Source organism: Taudactylus pleione, unplaced genomic scaffold (genome assembly GCF_031769625.1).
Source record: "Taudactylus pleione unplaced genomic scaffold, aTauple2 ptg000115l, whole genome shotgun sequence".
NCBI classification, from domain to species: domain Eukaryota; kingdom Metazoa; phylum Chordata; class Amphibia; order Anura; family Myobatrachidae; genus Taudactylus; species Taudactylus pleione.
In genome coordinates this window covers 256,702-283,376 of record NW_028284517.1, presented here as the reverse complement: position 1 = coordinate 283,376, position 26,675 = coordinate 256,702, and the positions used below count along the sequence as shown (strand labels likewise).

The 26,675-nt window shown below is 45.3% G+C and overlaps 1 protein-coding gene across 1 annotated transcript in view; it reads left to right on the top strand.

The window, feature by feature from the left end:
* The window catches only part of LOC148524855 (vitamin D3 hydroxylase-associated protein-like), a 40,962-nt gene extending 14,830 nt beyond the window's left edge, over nucleotides 1–26,132 (top strand). Inside the window, exons 6-16 of the mRNA XM_088471589.1 lie at nucleotides 866–990; nucleotides 1,234–1,359; nucleotides 3,047–3,141; nucleotides 10,558–10,657; nucleotides 13,713–13,756; nucleotides 15,448–15,606; nucleotides 17,338–17,693; nucleotides 18,048–18,055; nucleotides 22,352–22,460; nucleotides 24,831–24,976; nucleotides 26,004–26,132. Coding sequence (XP_088327715.1) covers nucleotides 866–990; nucleotides 1,234–1,359; nucleotides 3,047–3,141; nucleotides 10,558–10,657; nucleotides 13,713–13,756; nucleotides 15,448–15,606; nucleotides 17,338–17,693; nucleotides 18,048–18,055; nucleotides 22,352–22,460; nucleotides 24,831–24,976; nucleotides 26,004–26,132 — 1,397 coding nt within the window. The remainder of the gene's footprint in view (nucleotides 1–865; nucleotides 991–1,233; nucleotides 1,360–3,046; nucleotides 3,142–10,557; nucleotides 10,658–13,712; nucleotides 13,757–15,447; nucleotides 15,607–17,337; nucleotides 17,694–18,047; nucleotides 18,056–22,351; nucleotides 22,461–24,830; nucleotides 24,977–26,003) is intronic.
* Nucleotides 26,133–26,675: the final 543 nt, after the last annotated feature.

Here is a 26,675-nt window from a genome sequence, read left to right as displayed (position 1 = left end):
CGAGCACTGATTTTAGTATAACTTAAATGTATTAAAGAGCTTTTGGAGCAGTTTTCATAAAAACTACTCCACGGCCCTTAAATTTGCACTGTTTTAGTAGGCATATCGCCTTACCCATACCTGGAAGGGAAAATGTGATCTGTTTCAGATTACTAAAAGAAATTGTGAAAAGATGCAGGGGATGGAGTCCTGCTATAATAACGCTATTTAGAGATGGCGTTATGCAGGCTTTTCCCCCATTTTCCCATCTCCAGCTCAGCCTTCCCTGCCTGCTGACAGGAAAAGCAGGGCCTGGAGCAGGCTTCTGTAATCAGCCATGTGTGTCTGATAGACCACAGGCTGATTACATAGAAAAATAATCAGAATAAAATAAATAAATAACACTCACCTGCACCAGGGGCTGGTGATCAGTGAGCTCCTTCGGGACTCCTGTCAGCTGATCGCTGGGCTCATGCTCTGTGACCCCAGTCAGATGCTCCTTTGTGCTGTAATCTGAGATACCGGTACACAGCACAGAGTATTATATGTCTGTTACTTCAGTGAGGGTAATGGGGTACAAGAGAGGTACACTTTTAATGGGAGTCAATGGTGACATTAAAAACGTGTAAGAGAGGGTGCATATTTGTACAATGTGTGTGTTATATCTATGACAGTAATAGGATGTAACAGGTACTGTGTACATGTGTTGCATGTGTGTTATTTCTATGATAGTAATAGGATATAAGAGGTACGCATTTGTTGCATGTCTGTTGCACAGATAGTAATACATTATATTGGGGTTGGACGTTTTTTTGGTATCTCCTATTGCCCAGACTGCGATGGAGTGTAAAAAGGGTGAACATTTATTATGTATCTGTTATTTCAGTGTCACTATGCACAGGACCTATGGCGAGAGATGTGGACGATCTGGTACTTTCCATGAGGGCTCTATGGTGTGATGAGTTTTTTCGCCTGGACCCAAATTTGCTACCCCTTCATTTCAATGAGGAGGTAATGAGACACACACACATATATAATAGGTGAGGAGTGTATGGGGATAGGGGAAGGGCTCCCTAACTCTGATGTTCCCATGGGAGGAGTGAGATTTATACCGATTTCCACAGAAAACCATAATAATATCATGTTTACAGCAGAAAACGGGGTATATCTTTCGGGAGCTTAGTACAGAATTTATAATTCACTTAGTGACCAACACTACGACACACCCTCATCTCGCTGATCTTTGTTCTATAGATTTACTCCTCTACCAAACCTCTCCGAATTGGATATTATGAAGAGGACGGATATTTCCAGGCGAACCCCGGTATGAGACGAGTTCTTCTAGAAACCAAACATCTTCTAGAGGATGCTGGACACAAGGTGAGAGGAGCACGCAGATGGGGCCCTTTCTGGTACATGTCAAGGTTAAGACTGGCCCACAGAGCAAACCCCTGGTAGGCCCTACTGCCTGGGGGCCAATCTCTCCTCTAGGGATCAGGTTCCAAGCTGTGAACTTGAATTATACATTATACATATGTTATAATTCACAGGACTATGATGTATTTTCTATAATGCATAGCTGTTCTTAATCTGGTACATTATCATGCATGCACTAGCAGTATTTACTATATATATATATTTTTGGGCAGTTCGACATGGTGCCTCTGCGAAGCAACTTTGTAAACTGTCAAGTGGTCCTCTGCCCATACCTTTGTGAAGTTCTATTCCTTTGATACCTTCGCCTCTTCTGTTGGGACTTTTGTGAGAAGAGTTCTCAGTGCAGCTCAGGAGCATTCCCTCCCTTAGGAGATTACCTTTGGGATATCCCAGGGTAAAGCCTGTGTCCCCTATGGAGAAAGAAGAAAAGGAGATTTTTTGGACCTGTATGTGACTCGTTCTTCCTTCTCCTCCTTCTTGCTTTAGGCATGTTAACTTAACTGAGTTGCCTGTGGCTGGGAGAGGGTCATGGGGGTGAGGGAGCAGGGGCTCATGGGTAAAGAGTTTTAACTATTTGGTGCCTAGACAACTACTCACCAACCTATACCAAGCGTAAAGCCTGTGTCCTATGGAATTGAAGAAAAGGATTTAACAGGTAAGCACATAAATGTCCTTACTAGAATATTCCGTATTTTGGAATAATTGCATACCATAATGAAATATCTTGGGAATGAGACCCAAATCTAAACAGACCTCATTTATGTTTTATATACACCTTATACACACAGCCTGCAGGTAGTTTTATACAATATTTTCAATAATTTTGTGGCTCAAACAAAGTTTGTGAACATATGTAAAATTAATTTATGTTTTATATATACCTTATACACAAAGCCTGAAGGTAATTTTATACAATAATTGTAATAATGTTGTGCCTTAAACATACTTTGTGTACATTGAACCATCAAAAAGTATAGGTTTCAATATCTCAGTCATGTGAAACAAATTCAATATTTCGTAATATTCCGTATTTCAGAATATTTGGATATGGGAGACTCAACCTGTACTACATTATTGCACTTTCTATCCTCACCTATAGACTGTCTCCTGTATTGCATTTACATGCTTCTGAGTGTCCTTTGCTTTGCAAAGTCTCATTTGGTAAAGTTTTCTTAGGAATAATTTTCTGTTTAAACTGGATCATTCATGCAGCTTCTGTAGTGCATCCCACATGCCCTTTGCAGTATTCTCGTGCCAGGTATGGTGACTGGGATGCATGGTGCCTGGTCCTATAACCTTGCTTCTTTGATCAGTCATCAAACAAACATAGAAGGTTTATGAAGCAAAACTGTAGTATGAACAGTGCCGGTTTCTCACCATACAGACACAGCATAACTAGTAACTAACATGGAGTCGATTTGCACTAGACTGAAAGACCATCTAGTAACATGTTGGTAACAGCACCACCTGTAGTACCTCCAGTGTAACTACTTAAGCAATGTTAAGACTAGAATTGTTGTAGTATTCCAACAACAATTTCCTCTTCACTTCTACATTTACTGCTTACATTACTTATATTTCACCAATTTTAGATTATATAAAATTATTAAAATAAAATTTTTCTTTTCAGCTCATCTTGTTCAGGCCTCCACGAGTGGGTTATGCATATGAGCTGCTCTGGAAGGCGTTTCTTGGAGACAAAGGGAAAACCGTAGCAGATAAGTTGTAAGTGGCATGTGCTGAGTACAAGTAGTGAAAGCTGGATATTAGGGTGAGGGGTAAATACATTTAAACATAGCACCCTGGAAGAATAATCATTTATTTATATAACACCACCAATTTACTCAGCACTGTTCAGAGAATATTTGGGTTTCATATCAGTCCCTGCCCTGTTGTAGCTTACAGTCTAAAGGGGGATGTACCAAGCCTTGGAGATACAGTGGTGTTTGAAAGTTTGTGAACCCTTCAGAATTTTCTATATTTATGCTGAAATTTGGCCTAAAACTACCTCAGATTTTCACACTAGTCCTAAAAGTAGAGAAAGAGAAGCAAATCAAACAAATGAGAAAAAAAACAGACGTGCTCATTTGTTTATTGAGGAACATTATCCAATATCACATATCTGTGAGTGCCAACAGTATGTGAACCTTTGCTTTCAGTATCTGGTGTGACCCCCCTTGTGCAGCAATAACTGCTTCTAAATGTTTCCAATACTTGTTGATTAGTCCTGAACATCGGTTTGGAGGAATTTTACCCCATTTCCCCGTACAAAACAGCTTCAACTCTGTTATGTTGGTGGGTTTCCTCCCATGAACTGTTCGCTTCAGGTCTTTCCACAACGTTTCGATTGGATTAAGGTCAGGATTTTGACTTGACCATTCCAAAACTTAAAATGTATTCTTCTTTAACCATTTTTTGGTGAATGACTTGTGTTCTTTGGGTCGTTGTCTTGCTGCATGACCCACGTTCTATTGAGACGCAGCTCATGGACAGATGTCCTGACATTTTCCTTAGAATATTCTGGTATAATTCAGAATACATTGTCTCATCAATGATGACAAGTCGTCCTGGGCCAGATGCAGCAAAACAGGCCCGAACCATGATAACACCACCACCACCGTGTTTCACAGATGGTATGAGGTTTTTATGCTGGAATGCAGTGTTCTCCTTTCTCCAAACATAATGCTTCTCATTTAAACCAAAAAGCTCTATTTTGGACTCATCTGTCCACAAAACATTGGCCCTCATTCAGAGCCGCTCGCTAGCGGCCGTACGCTCGTTCCGAGCGATGTTCGCACATCTGAGCATGCGTACGGTTTTTAGTACGCATGCGCGAACCAGTCAGTGCGGCTGAAAATCGTTTGTACGCTATATAGCGAGTGCCTGCTATTTTGAGTGACAGAATGAGGCATATGTGGGTGGTAACAGGGGAAGGTGCTTGTAAACGGGGAGTGGAGATCAGAACGCAGACGTGCTTAAAGGTCAAAACGGGCGTTTTAACGGTGTGCATAATTAATACAGCAGCGTCATTGACCACGTCACTTGGTTTTTTTTAACTCAGAACTGCTCGCAAAATAGTGGTTGAAAAAACCAACCACAAGAATAGCGAGCAGTTCATACGCTGTACGATGTACTCAATTAGTCTAATAAATAGCAGACATGACGTATGGTGCGAGCGGCCAGGGGGCGTTTTTAACAAATAAACGAGCGTATGTTTTGCTCGTTCGTTCAGACTTAGAGGTGTGAACAGACTGCAATTTGCGAACGGATCATTTGAATAGCCACCCCTTGTTTTAGAACGAACGACCGCAAATAGCGAGTGGCTCTGAATGAGGGCCATTGTTCCTATAGTTTTCAGGCTTGTCCAGGTGATCTTTAGCAAATTGCAGATGGGCAGCAATGTTCATTTTTTTTGCTTTTTCAGCCATGCATACCATTGTTGTTCAGTGTCCTCCTGATGGTGGACTCATGAACATTGACATTAGCCCATCGTGAGAAAGGCCTTCAGTTGTTTAGAGGTTACAATGGGTTCCTTTGTGACCTTGCAAACTATTTGAGGCTTTGCTCTTGGTGTGATCTTTTTTGGCCGACCACTCCTGGGGAGGGTAATAATGATCTGGAATTTTCTCCATTTGTACACAATCTGTCTGACTGTTGATTGATGGAGTCCAAAATCTTTAGAGATAGTTTTGTAACATTTTCCAGCCTGATGAACATCAACAACTCTTCTTCTGAGGTCCTTAGAAATCTCCTATGTTCATGGCCTGATACACTTCCACAAACATGTGTTGTGATCATCAGATTTTGATAGATCCCTGTTCTTTTAAAAAGATAAGTTGTCCACTCACACCTGATTGCCATCCAATAGATTGAAAATACCTGACTCTAATTTCACCTTCAAAATACAGTATCTGCTAACAGGGCCGCCATCAAGGGGGACGGCCGGGCCTGGAGTCCCGGGCCCGGATACTCTGGGGGCCCGACCGCTCCTCCTACCGCCTGTCCACTATTTCCACCCTGCTAAACTTACGTTCACTGACAGGCTCGGCTGGTGGTCCGCGGCCGCCCGTGCCCACTACTACAATATACCCTCTCACTATCTTTCCAAACGCCCGTCGCTGCTGCTATGTATGTGGCTGGCTGTTGGAGGCAGGCAGAGTGGATGCTCCCAGCCTGCTCTGTGCTGCTAACCAATAACACAATCGAGCAGACGGGAGCATCCATAAACACTGCAACAGCAGCGGGCGGTTGGAGAGGTAGGGAGAGGATATAGTACTGGGCGCAGGTGGCGCCTGTCAGTAAATGTAAATTTAACAGGGAAAAAGTAGTGGGTGGGAAGGCCCCGGGGCCCTCGTTGTGAGGAGGGAGGGAGATTACTCGGGGAAGGGTGAGGCTCTGTATAATGGGGGCTGGGGGGGCTCTGCCTATTTGGCCCGTCCCAGGCCCCATGATATCTGAAGGCGGCCCTGTCTGCTAAGCTTAAAGGTTCACATACTTTTGCAACTGTGATATTGGATCATTGTCCTCAAAAAAATTTAAAAATTAGCATGTTTAATTTATTTGCCTCATTTGCTTTAGTCTTTATCTAGTTTTAGGACTTGTGTGAAAATCTGAGGTAGCTTTAGGCCAAATTTCAGTAGAAATATAGAAAATATTGAAGGGTTCACAAACTTCCAAGCACCACTGTAGATAAAGTGGTGTAATTGCCCAATGCAACCAATCAGCATCTAACATTTCAAATGCTGCACTAGATAAATGACAGGAGCTGACCGGTTGCGTTGCGTAACTTTATCCCACTCTGCGGCTTGAAACATCTCCCCCTAAATTCCCTAACATACACACATGGAGACTAGTGTTAATTTAGAAGGAATCCAATTAACCTTTCAGTATGTTTGTGGCCTGTGGGAGATAACCATGCAAACATGAAGAGAACATGCACACTATACACAGTTAAGCCATGTCCAGGTATTTAAGTATTGTAGTCAGCAATTATCTGAAAAAGTGAAATGCGAACATTAATTAGACTGTGTATGAAGTACATTTATGTGATGTCTGCACAATTGGCTGGTAACAATCACTGTCAGGGTATGGTACATGAAAATGCTGCTCTGTGTTATATAGGGGTTTATTTACTAAGCTTTGTTAGGAGATAAAGGGCCGTATTCAATTTGAGGCGTTAAGTCCGGATCCGCAGTAATTTACTGATGATGACGTCATTATCGCCTGTTTTGGTTTTACCCCGTATTCAACTTCAAAGACTTTCCGCCTAGGCGGTAAAGTATCGCCTATGAATGACAGGCGGTAAAAAGTGCAGAATTGGGGTTTTGGGGTGCAACGTTTCGAGAAACGCCGTGCAGCCTTCAGTCAGTCCCCCAAAGGTAATCTGTGTAAAAAAAACAAAACTTAAGGACACCCCAAAAATTTACTTTGAAAAAGGGGGCGAAAAAAAAAAAGTTGGGGCACAAACTTAAAAACTAGAGAACTTGACTCTGGGGGGTCCCCAAGTATGCCCCATGTGTTTTTTGATTGCAGGTGTTTGCGCCAGGTGGATTTTTCACGATTTGTTTAAGTCACTTTAGCAAGTTTAAAATATGCTGAACCCCATTTTCAAGTACCCCAAATTTGATGGGCATAGTTGTTTTGCCCTAAAAAAACTTCTAAATGCTCTTCTGCATCACCTTATTCAAAGCCGCATTTATGCACCTGCTGCGGCTATTAGAAACCCCGACTTCCTTCAGGAGTTAAAAATGGGGGTACCCATAGTGATCCCCCATATCTGCACATCTTTAGGGGGTTCCCTAGAATATTTCCTGAAAATTCCCCTTTTGTTTAACCTGTAAAAAAACGGGGTAAAAATTTACAAAAAAAATTACATAAGGTTCCCCCCCAAAAGCCAAACCAGCCCCAGGCTTGCCAGGCAGTGCTGGTTTCTAAAAATATGGGGAACAAATTGTGTATGGTTCCACCGTATTTTAGAAACCAACCCAAGGCTGCAGGGACCAGTTCTGGTTTTAAATATAGTTGGAAAAAAAACGTGGGGATCCCCCTATAGTTAAGACCTGCACCAGACCCAACCGACTGGGGTGTAATGCCACAGCCAGGAGACCCAATCACCGGGGCTCCAGGTCCAAAGCATTAGCATCCCAAATCGGTCAGCGCAAGCCGGTGATCTCTGGGTCCCCCCTTCCCGAGCACCACAGGCTTACGCTGAAGCCTGGGGCTCTTCCCCATACCTCTGGTTTGGTGGGTATGGATGTAATGGGGGGGGCAAATAATGTAAAACTATTGTGTTTTACAGTGGAACTACAAGTGACAGCATGCCTGCCATTTTGCACTTGAGGAACAACAAGTGCCAGCAGACATGCGGCACCTGTAACTTCACTGTAAAATAAATAGTTAAAAAAAGACAAAACACACACACCGTGACAGTATAACTTTATTACACACACCTACCCATTCACACATACTTACCTATACCAGATGTGTCTGTCCCCTTGTCCAGTAGATTGTCCTCAATGAATGGGTCTGCAAAAATTCATACTCACCTATATTCTGGCGCCGGTCTCCGCAGTAATCCAGGAACTTAGCAAAACAAAAAAACGAGTTTACACGACCCACACAACAGCTATCAGTATGTGTGTTGCCACACATACTGATAGCTCCCGAATGCCAGCTGACGGAACATGCATGGAGCTGGCACTTCCCGAGAGCCAATCAGCGGCTGCACTGACTGTAGAGCGGCCGCTGATTGGCTCCGGCTACTGACAGTTCCTACGTGGTGTGAATCGCCCAAACATGTGTAGACATGGGGGATCACTATGGGTACCCCCATTTTTAACTCCTGAAGGAAGTCGGGGTTTCAAATAGCCGTGGCAGGTGCATTTTTGCAGAATTTATAAAAATGCGTTTTGGGACTTAAAAATATGCTAGTACCCATTTTCATGTACCCCAAATTTGATGGGACCATTTTTAAAAACGAAAAAAATTAGCTAAGTGCTCTTCTGCATCACTTCTTCAAAGTCAAGAAAAAAAACACCTGCAGCGGCTATTTAAAACCCGATTTTTCTTTTGCAGTCAAAAACGGGGGTACCCATAGTGATCCCCCATGTCTGGACATCTTTTGGGGGGGTCCTAGGATTATTTCCCGAAAATTCCAGTTTTTTTAACGCCGATCCAAGTATCGCCAGGTCCCGTTTTCGCCTACTTTCAAATTGAATACGGGGATACGCGGGCACGCGCGCGATACTTTAACGCCTACAAAACAGGCGAAGGCAGCGTTAAGTCCGGGCCGTAGCTCGGCTCAAATTGATTACGGGCCAAAGTGAACGGTGGTAAGGTACCGTTCACTTTATCTCCTAACAAAGCTTAGTAAATAGACCCCCTTTTCATATTGAAGTGAAAAAGAACAGAAAAAATAAAAAGGGTTTTGTCATATTTATAATTATAATATGACAAAAGTATGGAAAAACCAAGAGAAAACATAAAAATATGAGAGGAAAGTCATAAACACAGCCATGACCAATGATCACATCTTCCTACAATCACTGTGAGGAGCACTGCTCTACAAGGGAATAAGGGGAAGTCATACACCTTGACAGGATCAATTATCACATCTTCTTACAGTCACTGTGAGGAGCACTGCTCTACAAGGGAATGAGGGGAAGTTGTACACCCAGACAGGACTAATGATCACATCTTCCTACAGTCACTGTGAGGAGCACTGCTATACAAGGGAATGAGAGGAAGTTGTACACCCAGATATGACTAATGATCACATCCACCTACAGTCACTGTGAGGAGCACTGCTACACAAGGGAATAAGGGGAAGTTATACACCTTGACAGGATTAATTATCACATCTTCCTACAGTCACTGTGAGGAGCACTGCTCTACAAGGGAATAAGGGGAAGTCATACACCTTGACAGGATCTCTCCTTAGGGGTGCCTAACCCTAACCTCCCCCCAAGTGCCTAACCCTAATCCTCCCGTAAGTGCCTAACCCTAACCAGCCCTTCCCCACTGCCTAAACTTAAGTCACCCGGGGGGGTGCCTAACCCTCCCTCCCCCTAGCCTGACCCTAACCCTCACGGGGGGGTGCCTAACCCTAAGTCCCGCCCGGGTGCACTAAACCTAACCCTTCCCCCCCACGGCTGTCCGCTCGCGGCGCCCAGCATCCCTTCGATCGGGATGCCGGACGCCGGTCTCCCGGCATCGGGGAAATGAGCAGCGTATACATCTAGACGCCGGGAATTTCACCCTCGCCGGGATATGACAGTCGGGAGCCAGCTGTCAGTTTAATGTCAGCTGGCTTCCCGATTGCATCCCTAATTATCACATAATTTGTCCTCAGTCACAGGAACTTTTTCTGGATTTACCTAATGTTCTGGATACCAGATTCCATGCTGGACACCTCTAACAATATACAGTATATATAGAAATTAAGTATTTTTTATTTATTTGGTGTTTTTTTTACCTCAGACAGAGCCAATAATATGAGAATATTGCCAGCTGTGGAATGGAATCTCCAATGGATCAGAGCACAGGGATGAGGATAATTCTCTAGTTATATATAGATAACATTGCAGTAAGCAGACTGGAGGGCACTTAGGAAAGCGGGAGAGAATCCCTTTATGTTACGATGAGTTGATGTGCATAAGGATCTTTGCTCAGCATCTCCCCCCTAGCAGAGCTCTTAAAGAATATCTTATGACAATCGGTGTAACTATCAACGGGGGGCCTCAACTGTCTGCAGGCACCATGTGGCCACCTGTGATGCTTTCTGGCCTTGCTCCCCTATGCGGCCTATAGTCAGCAGGGAACTAAATGTTCAGCTGTGGGACTGCTGAAGCTCTAGAGTGCTGTGCACATGAGGCAGCACTCTAACGGATCCATAATAAAATCCTGGCCAGCGTTTGTGGGGCAGTCTCTGATGCCATGACCTCTGTGATCAGGAAATGCAGGGGGGCTAATAAAGATGGCGGGGGCTGATAACCTGGCATAGTATGTATAGGCAGGGGAAACTAAAAACCTTTGTCCGTAAGTTGCCCACTCTCCTGGAATGTTCGGAAAACTCATGCATTTCAGGGGTAGTGAATAAATGGGACCACTTTAAATAACCACCTTGTATTTTATTTCTATTAGTAAGAACAACTTCATAGACCCCAACCTGGGGGAATGCGCACAACTCTGTAAGATGCCCGACGTGGTGAAGAGGATCCTGGGCTTCATTTTCCGGCCGATAGTATGTAGATACGAAAAACAAAAAAAAAAAACAATTCTTACTGTAAGTAAATTTGTGAACTTAATTAAATTTAACACGGACAATTTCAATATAAACAAAAATGAAAAAAACACAACATAATTATAAACACTAATTGGTCTATTCAATATGTTAATTATCATTGTCCGAACGGACTTCGACAGTTAACGTTTCTTCTCGACGAGAGCGCCGGAGGAATTCATCAAATCAGCTGTCTTCCCGAACACTTTCATTGCTCCTCTCGGAGCAGGTCACGCATGCACACAAGAGCTCCGACATCCGAAAGGATCCCTTTTCACGACCCAGGACTCCTTCCCATACGGAAGATGGCGAATGCTCCAGCAATCAAGCTCTGAAAATATTGTATTTATGGTGCTTGATGAATTCTGTCCCCATACTAGTGTATGGGGACAGCGGGCCATTCCGCGCAGGAGATATCTGTGATACTAGTGTATGGGGATAGCGGGCCATTCCGCCAAAGGAATTTAAGCAGGAGATATCTGTGATACTAGTGTATGGGACAGCGGGCCACTCCGCGAGAGGAAGATAAGCAGGAGATATCTGTGATACTAGTGTATGGGGACAGCGGGTCATTCCGCCAAAGGAATTTAAGCAGGAGATATCTGTGATACTAGTGTATGGGGACAGCGGGCCATTCCGCCAAAGGAAGGTAAGCAGGAGATATCTGTGATACTAGTGTATGGGGACAGCGGGCCATTCCGCCAAAGGAAGGTAAGCAGGAGATATCTGTGATACTAGTGTATGGGGACAGCGGGCCATTCCGGCAGAGGACGGCAAGCAGGAGATATATGTGATACTAGTATATGGGGACAGCGGGCCATTCCGCCAAAGGAAGGTAAGCAGGAGATATCTGTTATACTAGTGTATGGGGACAGCGGGCCATTCCGCCAGAGGAAGGTAAGTAGGAGATATCTGTGTTACTAGTGTATGGGGACAGCGGGCCATTCTGCCAGAGGAAGGTAAGCAGGATATATCTGTGATACTAGTATATGGGGACAGTGGGCCATTCCGGCAGAGGACGGCAAGCAGGAGATATATGTGATACTAGTATATGGGGACAGCGGGCCATTCCGCCAAAGGAAGGTAAGTAGGAGATATCTGTGATACTAGTGTATGGGGACAGCGGGCCATTCCGCCAGAGGAAGGTAAGTAGGAGATATCTGTGTTACTAGTGTATGGGGACAGCGGGCCATTCCGCCAGAGGAAGGTAAGTAGGAGATATCTGTGATATCTCCTACTTTACCTCCTTAATGAATGGCCCAATAACTTAATTTTTACAACTTTTGTAAAAATTAAGTGATGATGAATAGGTTCCTTAGAACTCTATTCATCAATCAAATTTCTCCTTAAATAATGCGGAAACGAGCAATTCATTCCAGAGCTTGGCCCTGGTAGCTAACGTCCCGAAAACTGAAAGCAAAGTGGTCACATTAGTGATCACTTTACTTTTACAATCAGCAAGGACAGATTCCTGCGAGTGCATTTAAATACATGCATGCGGTACATCATTCCTTATTGGCAATAATCATTTTCTAATTATTGGGTCTAAAACCTGATAATAAATAAACAGGCCCCATATTGTAGCTATACTTTTATCCCACTAATTAATAAATGATTTTTCTATATGAGAATATATAACATATCTAGCAAAAGCCCATAACCTGAATACTACTGTAAAGAAACAGACTGCTCCTGTCCCCCAACCCCTGTCCCTGTGTTTGGTAAGTGCGCCCAGGTGCCCTAACACTGATTAGTAACTTTCTCACTCTACAGCATAATTCCGAAAATCTGTCATTGCTCCGGCAGACACAATGGTTTACACAATGGTTACATAAGTGAATATGTTATGTTTTATTGCTTCACTTAATACTCGCTAAAATCCTAAGTGACACTTTGATAATGCCCCTGACATGGGTTTCCTAGCCCCAATAGTAATCCTTAGACCTTGAGTCCATGAGAAGAAATTAGCGGTGTGTAAGCAGCAGGTACATTAAGTTGTGACCAATGGGCATTTTAACTTTTTAACCCAAAGTAATGTCCCGTATACACAATACCCACAGTAGTAGTGCCCCTAATACACATAATGCCGACAGTAGTAGTGCCCCTTATGCAGTTCCTGCAGTAGTGGTGCCCCTTATGCAGTGCCCCCAGTAGTGGCAGTGGCCCTTATGCAGTGTCCATAGTGGTAGTGCCCCTTATACAGTGCCCCCTATGCAGTGCCCCCTATGCAGTGCCCCATGTAGTAGTGCCCCCAGTAGTAATGCCCCCAGTAGTAATGCCTCCCAGTAGTAATGTTCTCTGTAGTAGTACCCCCAATAGTAATTCCCAAATAATAATGCCCCTAGCTGTAATGCCCCCTGTAGTAGTGCCCCCAATATTAATGCCTGCAATAGTAATGCACCCAATAGTAATGCCATCAATAATAATGCCCCCTGTAGTAGTTCCCACAATAGTAATGCTCCCTGTAGTAGTGATACCAATAGTAATGCCCCCAGTAGTAATGCTGCTTACACACAAAAAACCCCCAACACAATACTTACCATAAGAACCGCACCTGAATCCCCGGCCGTTCAACAGGCTGCTCCTCGGAACTATGGGAGAGACCTCATGACATCTCACCCATAGTGCACACTTCAGGAGCTGGAAGCCGGAGCTCTGGAGTGAGCTCCAGCCTCCACCTGCCAGTGTTGTTGTGGGGAAAGATCTGGGCGCCCGCTGGTAACAGAATATCAGTGGGCGCCCAGCAAATGGAGCCTACCTGCGGCGCTGGGCTGAGGTGGGCCGGAGGAGGCGTAACTGGTTCCGTCTCCAGATATTTGGCCGCTGTTGGTTAGCTACATAGCCACTGATTATAAAACTTCAGCATTCAGAGCAGATCCTGAACCATCTGTATAGTACATAGAACTCAGTGTTGCAATGCGGCATCTAATATTAACTTGAAGATAAAATATTTTAAAATTTATAGTGATGCTGATATTTTTTCCCTGTACGTAAATCTTATTTTAAATATTTCCAGTATCCGAGGATTTCCAGGTTTCTAAATTCCAGTGTTGGTGCAAGGTAAGACCCTGTGTGCTCTTCCAGATTATCTCTCATATACAATGTACACTATGTAGACAAAAGTGATTGGACACCTCTGCATTGCAGCTGGTTTAGCATGGGTCCGTGCATGGTCACATTAACTCTGAGAAGTATAAAGATGTTCATTGTGGCAGTTCTACAGAAGCAATGAATGTTTTTATCAGGATGACAATGCCACCTGCCATGTTTCCAGGGTGACGCTGGACTAGTATACAGAAAATGTGGTAACCTGGATGTACTGGCCACCTCTGACTCCAGATCTTAACCCCAGTGAGAACCTCTGGGACGAATTAGAACGATGGGTGCGTTCTAGGCTGACTCGACCTTCTTCAGTGTCACAGTTGGTCAGTGTACATAAGGCGGAATGGCAAAACATACCCCCTGCTGTTATCCAGTAACTTGTGGACAGACAGTTTGCCAAGAAGGGTGTCTGCAGTAATCACTGCACGTGGTGGACCTACAAAGTACTGACGTCAATAAAATATTGTTTATCTATGTCCTGTCAGTGTCCAATCACTTTTCTCTACATAGATATATTACCCTGGTGGATTATTCCACATAAATTCCCACCCGCTCACACTCTGTGTCCTTGGTGCAAATTTAAATAGGGGCGGGACCAAATTACTTGATTATTGCAGAATAGCGTCATTAAGCCTCGCCCCCTACACGGGAATCCACGTTTGCTCTAGAAATTCTCCCCCATTCTGCCTACTTCACTAGGAAGTGGGCAGGAATGCAGGAGAAGTGCCTACTCTACGGGGTGTGCGGGGAGTTACCCGAAAAATCGTGAGCCTCCCACGACTTCCGGGAGAGTAGGCATGTATGATACAGAGGGAGTGATAAATCTATGGATACAGCTATGGAAGAAATAGCAGAGCAGCGGTGGAAGGAGGCCCCCAGCATGATTAAGATTGGGGGCGTGACGTATGACAAGGCCCCCAAATTTACGTGCGACCCTTGCAAATGTTGGGTGGTATGAGGAATTGTCTACTGACCATTGTGGTTGGGGCTTACACAGTAAAAGAATTGGAGAATACATGGTGTAAACATGCGGATATTTTTAAGACCAGTCTAAAATGCATGTAGTCAGGAAGCCGGCGGGCGAAATGCCGACCGCCGGCTTCCCGACTGTCATATCCCGCCAAGGGACTAATGATAGGCGTCAAAATCCTGCCGCCTATCATTATCCCTACGTTGGGATCCTGACGCCTGGCACACCGAACGAAGGTAAGCCGGGCGCAGGGTGCGGACAGCCGCAGGGAGGGGGTTATGTTAGGGACTCCTGGGGGGGATTTAGGATTAGACACCCCCCTGGGAGGGTTAGGGTCAGGCTAGGGGAAGGTTGGTTTAGGGTTAGGCAACCCCAGGGGTAGGTTAGGGCTAGTCACCCCCCCGGGAGGGTTAGGTTTAGGGAGCGGGGAGGGGGGGTAGGTTTAGGCACTTACAGGGGGAGAATTAAAAAGCAATGGGAAAAAAGATCTAAGGCGATACAGATAAAATTATACTTAAATCGTGGAGGTCGTTGATATGGAGGTTTTTCCTTTTCTAGAGATGATCCACTCTGTGGAATACAATATGAAATTTAAACACAAACATAAAAGACCATATGTGAAGTAATATCAAAACGTAAAACCACAACAAAATGAAATAGTCCTTTTGTGTTTCTGAAGAAAAAAGAGTGATGGTGATATCACGTCCTTACCTCCGGCGGTGGAGATCTGCCAGAGGACGCTGCAGTGGGGTGACTGCTTCATCCGCTCCCCCTCTAGACCAAAGGTGCAGTTAAAAGCTGGCATCGGGGACCATGAAGAGGCCAGCGGCACCTGGCGGTTGGTGTAGCAGCGGGGAGGTAGGCTCTCCCCCGGCATCCTCTCCCCCAGCCCAGAGCACGATCCCTCACTTTGAGATTTCCCGCTTCTGAGCTGTTCCTCCTCCTCACCCTCTTCCCTATAGGCAGGGCCGGATTAAGGTCTGTGGGGGCCCCTGGGCAACAAACATGTGGGGGCCCCCATTACGTGCCCTTTATGCAGTGCACCCAGTAGTAGTGCCCCCAGGAGTGTTGCCCCTTATGCAGTGCCCCCTATGCAATGCCCCCTGTAGTTATACCCACAGTAGTAGTGTTCCCAATAGTAATGCCCCCTGTAGTTATACCCCCAGTAGTAATACCCCTGTATTTGTGCCCCCAGTAGTCATGCCTCCTGTGTGTGACCAATAGTAATGCCCTCAGTAGTAATACCCCTGTAGTTGTGCCCCCTGTGGTAGTAGCACCAGTAGTAATGCCCCCTGTGGTAGTGGCACCAGTAGTAATGTCCCCTGTAGTAATGTCCCCCCCGAGTAATGTCCCCTGTAGTAATGTCCCCCTCGAGTATTGCCCCCAGTAGTAATGCCCCCAGAGTATTGCCCCCAGTAGCAATCCCCCCCGAGTAATGCCCACAGTAGTAATGTCCCCCCCCGAGTAATGTCCCCTGTAGTAATGCCCCCAGTAGTCCCCCCCCCCAGTAATGTCCCCCACAGCAGTGGAAAAGCCGCTTGCGCTAAAAAGAGAAAAAAATAAAATCATACTTACCTTAAGCCCCGCTCCCGCTGCCTTCTGATCCGCTCGGCTGGCACTGCTCCTCTGCACTATGAGAGAGACGCATGACGTCTCTCCCATAGTTCACTGCCTGAGCCGGAACTCACGTGTGAGCTCTAGTCACCGGCTCTGGCTGCCGCTGCGGGGAGGGAGCCGGGCGCCTGCTGGTTACAATCTCAGCGGGCGTTTGGTGTCTCCGTGCGGCACCGGGGTTAGGTGTCCGGAGGAGGCGGAACTGGTTCCGTCTCCTCTGGTTCACTTTAACCCCGATGGCTGGGTGTGGGGGCCCTTCAGGTGTGGGGGCCCAGGGACAATCGTCCCTGTCGCCCCCCCTTTAATCCGGCCCTGCCTATAGGAGACACTCAGCAGCCATTAATTCTGAAGCTACAGGTCTCAGGAGATTTGGGTCCAGTCTTCCTTTATAACTCTGCCAGCCCTTTGAGGCTTGAGTAGTTGATTTAGTGCCCATTATAAGTAGATTTATTTATGTGCATTATACTGTCTTAAAACGTTCCGTCAGTTATATCTATCCCTGCTGCTCTTATTTAAACCCTCAACTACCAGGCGTGTAGGGGTTCATTATTACTTCACATTTACTTGTATTTGTGAAATGTGTCACTCTGCATTACTAGTCATACACTGATTGTGTGCTGCTAGCTGGTTATTACTATGTCTTCTAAGGGTAAACAGGAGCCTGAGGCCCCTGTGCTGGTTACTTGCAGATCCTATTCAGCGGGCTTGTCCCCTTAGGATTTCATGCAGAATGGTCTGTGTGTTATTTGTTATGTACCACCTCCTCAGTCCACCGTACCAGCCCCTGTCCAGGAGCCACCTTTGGCGTCCTCCTTATCATAGGTTATGACGCAGCTAGTGGACCTCTTATCAGCCCTCATGCTGCCTTCCACCATGGGGTACCCACAGCTATTACAGCCTACTATGTCAGTAACCCCTATGCATCCTCCTTGGATGGATGTTTATGTCCACTCAGTGCAGAATATGGCTCAATCGTCTGCCGCCTATCAGCAAAAGGCGGACAGACAGCCACTAAAACACTTAGGCGGACTGTATCATCCTCTCAGTCCACCCCGCTTTCGGATTCTAATGCATCATCTGTGGAGGCAAATGATGCACAGGGTTCTCTCTCTGGGTCTCCCTCGGGCAAGGAGAACTGTCATTCAACAGTGGATGTCCCTCCTTTAGTGAGGGCGGTTATATCGATCCTGAATGTAGAGGATGATGAGCCGGCCCCTAAGCCAAAAACCCAGATGTTTAAACGTCAAAAGGTGGTTAAGGCTGAATTCCCTCTATCAGAACAGCAAACTGAGCTCATGGGGGAAGCTTGGGGTACTCCTGGCAACGGTTCCAGGTCCCAAAAAGACTAGTGTCTTTTTACCCTCTCCCTAATAGTGAGTGTGCTAAGTCAGAAATCCCTCCTACTGTTGATTCGCATGTGGCAGCTTTGTCAGAAGTTCTACTCTGCTTTTACTTGTCTCAAGTCAGTCTGCTTGCTTTCTGGCGCTATCAGCAGGCCAGCTACAGTATGGCCGTGGCCTGTGTGGCTAAGGCTATCGAAGGATGGGCAGAGGCACTGGAAGAGAGCCTGCCATAAGACCCTACCAGGGTAAAACTGACCTACATCTCCCATATTTAGGAAGAAGCTGTCCCTAAGCCTAGGCTGTCCTCTTCTCTGTTCTTTAGCCCTCATGGTAAGGCAAGTGAGCAGTCCTTTCCCAGGCAGTCTAGTTCTCACAAGACTACTAAGCCGCGATCCAAGCAGTCTTGGTTGGCCAGACGTCCAGGTTCCAAGTTTGACGACAAACTCTCCGTCTGATCTTGGCATTAAGCAACAACAGATGCTTGGGTCCGAGAAGTGATCTCTCAGGAGTACGCCCTCACCTTCCTCAGGTGTCCTCCACAGCTATTTTTTTTGCACATGTCCCCCATCAGACCCTATCAAGGCCCTGGCCCTCCAGGAAGCTATTCACTCCCTGCTGCGTTCATGTGTGAAAATACCGGTTCCTTCGGCTCAACGAGGAACTAGGTTTTTATTCCACTCTCTTTTTGATTCAGAAGCCGAATGCGTCTCACCAGCCTATTCTGAATCTCCATCCCCTCAACAGATTTATCCGAGTACCCAAGTTCCACATGGAAAATGTGTGATAAATTGTCCTGGCATTGGAGCCTGGGGATTTACTCCAACCCACCAGCAGTTCCTACAGTTTGATGTTCTGCAGCAACATTACCAGTTTCGGGTGCTGCCCTTTGGTCTGTCAACAGCCCCTCAGTTATTTACCATAATAATGGAAGTTATGGTGGCCCACCTCAGGTGCCATGGAATCAGAATCCTGCCATACCTAGATGACCACTTAATCTTGGCACATTCACCAGTTGTGTTACAACGACATCTCCACCTGACCGTTGACTGCCTGCAAACACACGGCTGGCTCATCAATTGGATAAAGTCCTACCTATCTCCGACATAGCGGATTGTACATCTTTGGGCACTCCTGGATTCTCGAATACAGAGGATTGTTCTGCCAGCGGACAAACTTTTTATACTACACTTGCGCAACTTGCTCTACAATCAGGGGGTATCCATTTACTTAGCAATGCAGGTCCTGGGGTCCATGGTATCTCCTTTGATATGGTAGAATATGCCCAGTTCCAGGCCCCTTCAACAATTGATTCTCTCCCGGTGGAACGGACAGTATCATCTGATCTGCTCCCAGATGATCCTCATCTCTCCGGAGGTTCGGTTTTCCCTCTCATGGTGGCTACAGACGTCCAATCCGGACAAGAGTCGCCCCTTCTAGATTCCAAATTGGGGACTTCTCACTACAGATGCCAGCCTTCGCGGATGGGATGTGGTAATCGGTCATCATACCTTTCAGGGATGGTGGACAACCGAGGAAAGTCGCCTGCCCATAAACATTCTGGAGGGGCAAACAGTGTACAGAGCGCTCTCTCTGGCACAAGATCTGCTTCGGGACAGGCCGGTCTAAATTCAGTATAAAACTTGACTGTGGTAGCCTACCTCAACCATCAGGAAAGCACGCGAAGTCGGGCAGCCATGCGGGAAGAAGCACACATTCTGGTCTGGGCCGAATGTCATCTCCCGGCAATCTCAACAGTGTTCATCCCCAGAGTGCTCAACTGGGAAGCGGACTGCCATCAGGACATACACGCCAGAGAGTGGGCTCTAAATCTGGATGGCTTTCAACTCCTGGTGGACAATGGGGCCTGCCAGACATAGACCTGATGGCTTCACGTCACAACCACAAGGTCCTCAGGTATGGGTCCAGGACCAGAGATCCCTCAGCTGCCTTCGTGGACGCTCTGGCAGTGAGGTGGGACTTAAATCTTGCATACCTCTTTCCTCCAATCTCTCTCCTCCTGAGAGTTCTCCGAAAGTTCAAGCAAGAAGTCGGGATGGTGATACTAATAGCCCCAGCCTTGCCCAGGCGACATTGGTTCATCGACCTACGAAGTCTCTCCATAGACACTCCATTCCCACTGCCTCTATGGCAGGATCTACTAGCAGAGTCCTTGCCTGTACCCATACCTACCTCATCTGTCTTTCACGGCATGACTCTTGAGAGATCCCTTTAAGAGCCCAGGGGGACCATATACTTTTTAGGGTCTCCCGGGGGCTTGCCTTTCTCCAGGCGGGGTTAGACCTCGACCTCCATCTGGCCTTCCTTAGAGTTCAAGTTTCTGCTCTGTCAATCTGGTTCCAGTGAAGGATCACTCCCCTGTCTAATGTTAGAACAGTCTTTCAAGGTGCTCTCCGCCTTCAACCTCCTTTTTGTCCATCCGGTGGCTCCGTGGGATTTGTCCTTGGTTCTCCGGGCTGTACAGGCTCCTCCGTTTGAACCTCTGGACTCAGTAGACCTCAAATGGCTGACAGTGAAGACGCTCTTTCTCTTCGCTATCTCCTCTGTGAGCAGGGTATATAATTTGACAACGCTCTCCTGTCACTCCCCATTCTTGATCTTTCATCCAGACAGAGCTGTCTTCTGTACCAGGGCTGGTAACCTCCCTAAAGTGGTATCCCGATTCCATTTGAATTAATAGATTGTGGTTCAGGCCTTCCAGTCCTCGGATATTTCTGCAGGTGAAGCCTCCTTGGATGTGGTTCGTGCTTTTCGGATCTATGTGGATCGTACTATTTCCTTTAGGAAATCAGATTCTGTATTGTATGGCAAATTTGTATGGCCATCATAAGCGCTTCTGCTGAACAATTGTGCAAGGCAGCCACGTGGTCTTCCGTCCACACCTTTCTCAGGTTCTACACCTTCTCCTTTCTGCTCAAGAGCGTCCCTGGCCTTAGGGGAAACTGCTATGGGACATCCCCATGGTATCCCTGTGGATCACCTATGGACCCTGAAGAAGAAATTTAGTTATGGTAGACTTATCTTTGTTAACTATATTTCTTCAAATATACAAATAGTTGATACCAGCGCTATATATAGTTGTTGTATATAAAAACTCAGATACGGATGTGTAGTCAATTAATATCGCATTTAATACATTACAATATAATAAAATTTGTTATATGGAAAATAATAAAATGCACAAAATAAGTGCTGTATTAAAAATAGTTGTAGTCATATGTAATCGCTATTAGGGGAGGCTGGTTAATCCATATTCGATAAAGACACTAGCTGTGGGACAATTGTTGGTTCCGTGTAATTAGGTACAGCAAATATTTACCAGGTGGCGTATCCTTAATCTCAGTCCAAAGAAATTATCATGTGTCCAAATCCTGTTGGTATTATCACAGAGTATAGACTGGGTGGGATCCACTTGTAGCTGTTATCCTGTGGAGTTGATGCAAATGTCCCAAAAGCAGGAAAATGTGTCAAAGTGTCCAAGATGAATGGATATAGATGGTGGAGAGGCTTAACGCGTTTCGTTGGTAAATCGATATCCAGCTTCTTCAGAAGTATACCTATTTCTTCAAAGTCCTTAGGATCCACAGGACGCCCACAAGGGTTCATTAGGGCCTTACAGAGTACGCAAACAGAAACAGTATGAACAAAACAAGAAAAAAATAATTACAGTACAGAACATTTGGTGCCATTGTTGGGCATGGGGAAGAGATGATTGTATAAGTGAGAAAAGGAGAAGCACATGAGGGAAGAGGGTCCTGCTCGTTAGAGCTTACAATCTAAAGGGGAGTGGGAGACAGATGGGGGTGACACAGAGGGGAGAGACAGTGAGTAAGGAGCATGGAAGGTAGGTTAGGATAAGAGCTGGAAAGCTTTGATAAAGGAGTGGGTCTTGAGAGCCTGTTTTAAACTTTGTAGAGATGTGGAGTCTGATAGGGAAAGGGAGAGCAAGAGAGTTCCAGTGGTAGGGAGCAGCACGGGCAAAATCTTGCAGGAGGGAGTGGGATGAAGTAATTAGTTGGTGAGCATTAATTTGTGGAGCGAAGTGGATGGGCGGGAGGGGATACAGTCAATATCCCGGCAATTAGAATACCGGCGCCGTAATCCAGACACCTGTCAGAATCCTGTTAGGAGGAGAGTTAGGGGTTAGGGATAGACACTAGGGGGAGGTTTAGGGTGCAGGGAGAGGGAGGTTAGGTTTAGGCACTAGGAGGGAGGTTAAGTTTAGGCATAGGGGAGGGAGGGTTAGGGGAAGCGTTAGGATACCGACTGACAGGTGTCGGTATCCTAACCCTGTCGGGAGGAAAGTGTCGGGACTCTGACCACCGGCATCCCGTACCCAACCCGGGCAGGAGTGTGCACGGAGATAAGGTCAGAGATGTAAATAGGAGAGGATTGGATATATATCTGGTAAACATGGTATATGTGGCAAGTGTGTTCATATTTAATTAATATATGTAATTCTAATTTCAAATAATTTCTCAGTAATGTCTCTTTAATGACACTGTTAAATTTTATTCACATATTAAATACCTATAATTCATGTACCCCAGTCTGTTCTCGGAGGTCTGTCTGTGATTGTCAGCTCTTATGATAAGTCTTTTCTTTTAGGAATACCAGACAGAATTCCTCACTGAGTGGAGAAAGCTGAATCTAGATGTGGTCCTATGTCCCATGTTGGGCCCGGCCTTCAACATCGGTTATCCGGGGAGACTTTACGGTATTTCTATAAGTCACAGTGTTTCGTCACTAATTTATATATATTATTATACAGGGTGTAACTGGAGATTTATGGGCCCCACAGCAACATTTATTACGAGCCCTTTTGTACATTTTGTCCGCTGGAAATGGTGTGGCTTAGGTTTAATAGAAAACCATTCTCAGCTGTCGGGTCCTTGTAGCTGCACCCCCTCTCACTACAGTAGGACCACCTTAGGTCCCCCGATGGGGTCCTGCAGTGTATAATGACAGTGGCACATGCAACACTCACTAATTATTAGCAGCCAATACAACAACATGAGATATAGAATGTGCATAATGTAATGATAATGATATAACTGGTGTACTTCATGTAAGATATAAGAAGTTCTTATTGCAGAATAAAAGGGAGATCTCAGCATGTGCGCTATGGTACATAAGGATATATTTATTTCAGTACAGAGAAAAAATATATATTCAATGCTCATGACAAAAGAATTATCAGACTCAATTGTCTAACTTACTTCCATATGGCCAGTATACCCATAGAGCTTTGTATGCCACCAATCTAATGTGCCCCATATGGCCAGTATACCCATAGAGCTTTGTATGCCACCAATCTAATGTGCCCCATATGGCCAGTATACCCATAGAGCTTTGTATGTCACCAACCTAATGTGCCTCTTATGGCCAGTATACCCATAGAGCTTTGTATGCCACCAACCTAATGTGCCCCTTGTGGCCAGTATACTCATAGAGCTTTGTATGTCACCAACCTAATGTGCCCCATATGGCCAGTATACCCATAGAGCTTTGTATGCCAACAACCTAATGTGCCCCTTATGGCCAGTATACCCATAGAGCTTTCTATTCCATCAACCTAATGTGCCCTGTATAGCCACTATACCGATATAGATCTTTGTATGTTACCAACCTAATGTGCCTCTAATGGCCAGTATACCCATAGAGCTTTGTATTCCAGCAACCTAATGTGCCCTGTATGGCCACTATACCGATATATATCTTTGTATGCCACCAACCTAATGTGTCCCGTATGGCCAGTATACCCATAGAGCTTTGTATGCCACCAACCTAATGTGCCTCTAATGGCCAGTATACCCATAGAGCATTGTATTCCATCAATCTAATGTGCCCCGTATGGTCAGTATACCCATAGGCAACCAGCCAAATATGCCCCATATAGTCATACTCACAGAGCTTCATATACCAGAAGTATATGGCAGTGGTTCCCAAACTCTGCCATTACAGTCCAGGTTTTAAAGAATATCCATACTTGAGCACAGATGACTTAATTAGTACCTCAGTCAATTCGATTTAACCATCTGGATTTCGGTATGGCTATCCATAAAACCTGGACTGTAAATGGTGGAGTTTGTGAAACTTTGGTATATGGAATAGTTTTAAGCACCATAATTATGGGGATCAAATCAAAGACACAAATACAGTATACCACAAGCGACAGACACTGATCAAAGATCCATCCTCATTTATGATTTATACTACAAAACGTTACGTATAGAAGCACACATCAAAATACACTGAGCAGGGCTGTAACTAAGGTAGTGTGGCTTGTGCCATGGCACAGGGCACCACAGGTCAGAGGGCACTGTTTGGGCCTGTCAAATTTCTGTTTATTATCATTCTTGCTTGTAGCTTCCTCTTATTTCATCCCCAGCATCTCCTGGCCTCTTCTATCACTTCCCTGGCCCTTCCCCATGAAGCCATGGCCCTTTTTTGGGTTCATTATGTCCCTATTTGAAAAATGAGGGGGCGCCAATGCTCTTTCTGGCACAGGGCACCAAAAAGTCTAGTTACGGCTCTGGCACTGAGTGATTGGTCTGTAATGAGCAGGTGTTTGGGGACAGTACATATACAGAGCATTGGTCTTATACAAAGGAGAAGTGCTCAGTAATACTGTAACCTCATTTTGTACACAATGGCAATTAGTGTGCAACAGTGACAAAATAAGACGTATGATGTGAAGCTCACAGGGGATATAGTTAATATCCTAGCGAAGGGGATGCCGGTGCTTAAAATACCAGTGCCGGCATGCCGACACCGGTCAAGGTCCTGGCGCTGGAATCCCGACCACCGGCATTCTGAAGGTGAGTAGCGGGGTTAGGGGGAGGGTTAGGGGTTAAGGTTAGGCACTTGGGGGAGGATTAGGGTTAGGCACATGATGTCACAAAAGCCTTCCTAAATGATTTATTATTATTATTAACATGTATGTAAATAGCACCAGCATAGTCCACAGCGCTGTTCAATTATGAAGCAATACAGCTATAAGTTTGGGTTTGGGTATTAGACAAAGCGATAAGAGGGCACCACTTAGAAGCTTACATAAGTCACCAATCTCTCTTATGTCTCTCAGCTTCCATTGCCTGCACAATGCTGTACAATATATTAAATTATCCGGCTGGAGTCGTTCCTGTTGGTTCCGTCACTGCGGAGGACGAGGAAGAGCTAAAAAATTACAAAGGTTACTGTAATGATCCCTGGGACAAACTGTATAAGAAGGTAATTATTATAGTGGTTTTTAAGATATAGGTGAGGTTTATTTGTGCTATCTCTCATAGGGCTCTATTTATTATCATTATTTTCACACCCTTTTCACATTATTTTAGTTTCACCCAAAGTTACTAAAGGGCAATTGGAGTAGAATTAGTAAAATTCCCTGTGATATTTCCTGAATTCGCAATACGAATTCAGTCGGTAATATCACACTACAATCTGCATTCAAAATGCGGATTGTATTAAATAGAGCCCATAATACTATTGTTATAAAGTGTCTAATCTCCAGGATTGTGTTTATTTATATATATGAGTACAAAGGGCCTGATTCAGAGCAGCTCGTAAGCGGCAGTACGCTCGTTCCGAGCGATGTTCGCCCATCTGCGCATGCGTACGGTTTTTAATACGCATGCGCGAACCAGTCAGTGCGGCCGAAAATCGTTTGTTCGCTCTATATCGAAGGCCTGCTATTTTGATTGACAGAATGAGGCGTATGTGGGTGGTAACAGGGGAAGGTGCTTGAAAACGGGGAGTGGAGATCAGAACGCAGGCGTGCTTAAAGGTCAAAGTGGGCGTTTTATGGGTGTGCATAATTTAAACTGCAGCGTCATTGACCACGTCACTGGGTTATTTTATAGCCAGAACTGCTCGCAAAATTGTGGTAGGAAAAACCAACCACAAGAATAGCGAGCAGTTTATACGCTGTTCGATGTACTCGATTAATCTAATAAATAGCGGACATGACGTATGATGCGAGCGGCCAGGGGGCGTATTTTTCAAATAAACGTACGCATGTTTTGTTCGCTTGTTCAGACATGGAGGCGTCAACAGACCGCAAGGAGCGAACGGTTCATTTGAATAGCCACCCCCTTTTTCTGAATGAGCGAGCGCTAATTGCGTCCGGCTCTGAATCAGGCCCAAAGCCTGGACAGGTGTCTAAACATTGCTGGGGCTCAGTGGTTATGTGCCATGTCTCTCTTCCTCCCCCTACTGTTTACTCTGTGTAACTGCTTCTCTATCACTATCTCTGCAGGCTGTGGAAGGAGGGGTGGGTCTCCCGCTGTCTGTTCGGTGTGTGGCGCTTACCCACCAGGATGAGCTCTGCCTGCGTCTCATGAAAGAAGTCGAGACCCTTAGCGGCCATCACCAAAAGAGGCGATAAGCCCCTGCTTGGCTCTTGGGCAACTCATTAGAGATGACTATAAACTAGGGATGTGCAGGCTCGGATAGGTTCGAGTTTGCACGTGGAGTTCGGATTTTTCCCTCCAAAAAAACGGAACTCAGGAAGAGGCAAAACATCATCTTACATGGACGAACATCATCATTCCTGGACTTTTGTCCAAACTCAAACCTATCCGAGCCTGCACATCCCTACTATAAACATATATTATTAGTTGTTATTTCATTAGAGAAACCTATATCGCTACTCTTTATTACTCTGTTATCTGTAGAGGGTTACTAGTCGTTGACTGATCCTCTTCAGGGACAGCAGCAAGTGACAGCCATAGGTAGACTGAGCAATGAGGATTCTTATAGGAAAGCAGTTATTTTCATCTGTATCGTGTGTAATATAACTATGAATGTTCAGCTATAATAAACATATTTACGTTTGTTAAACACATATTCACTCCATTGTATTTGAAATCTTTCTGACATTGCAACGTTCTTTGTGTGGAAATAATCCAGCACAGAGTCTGTATTTGGA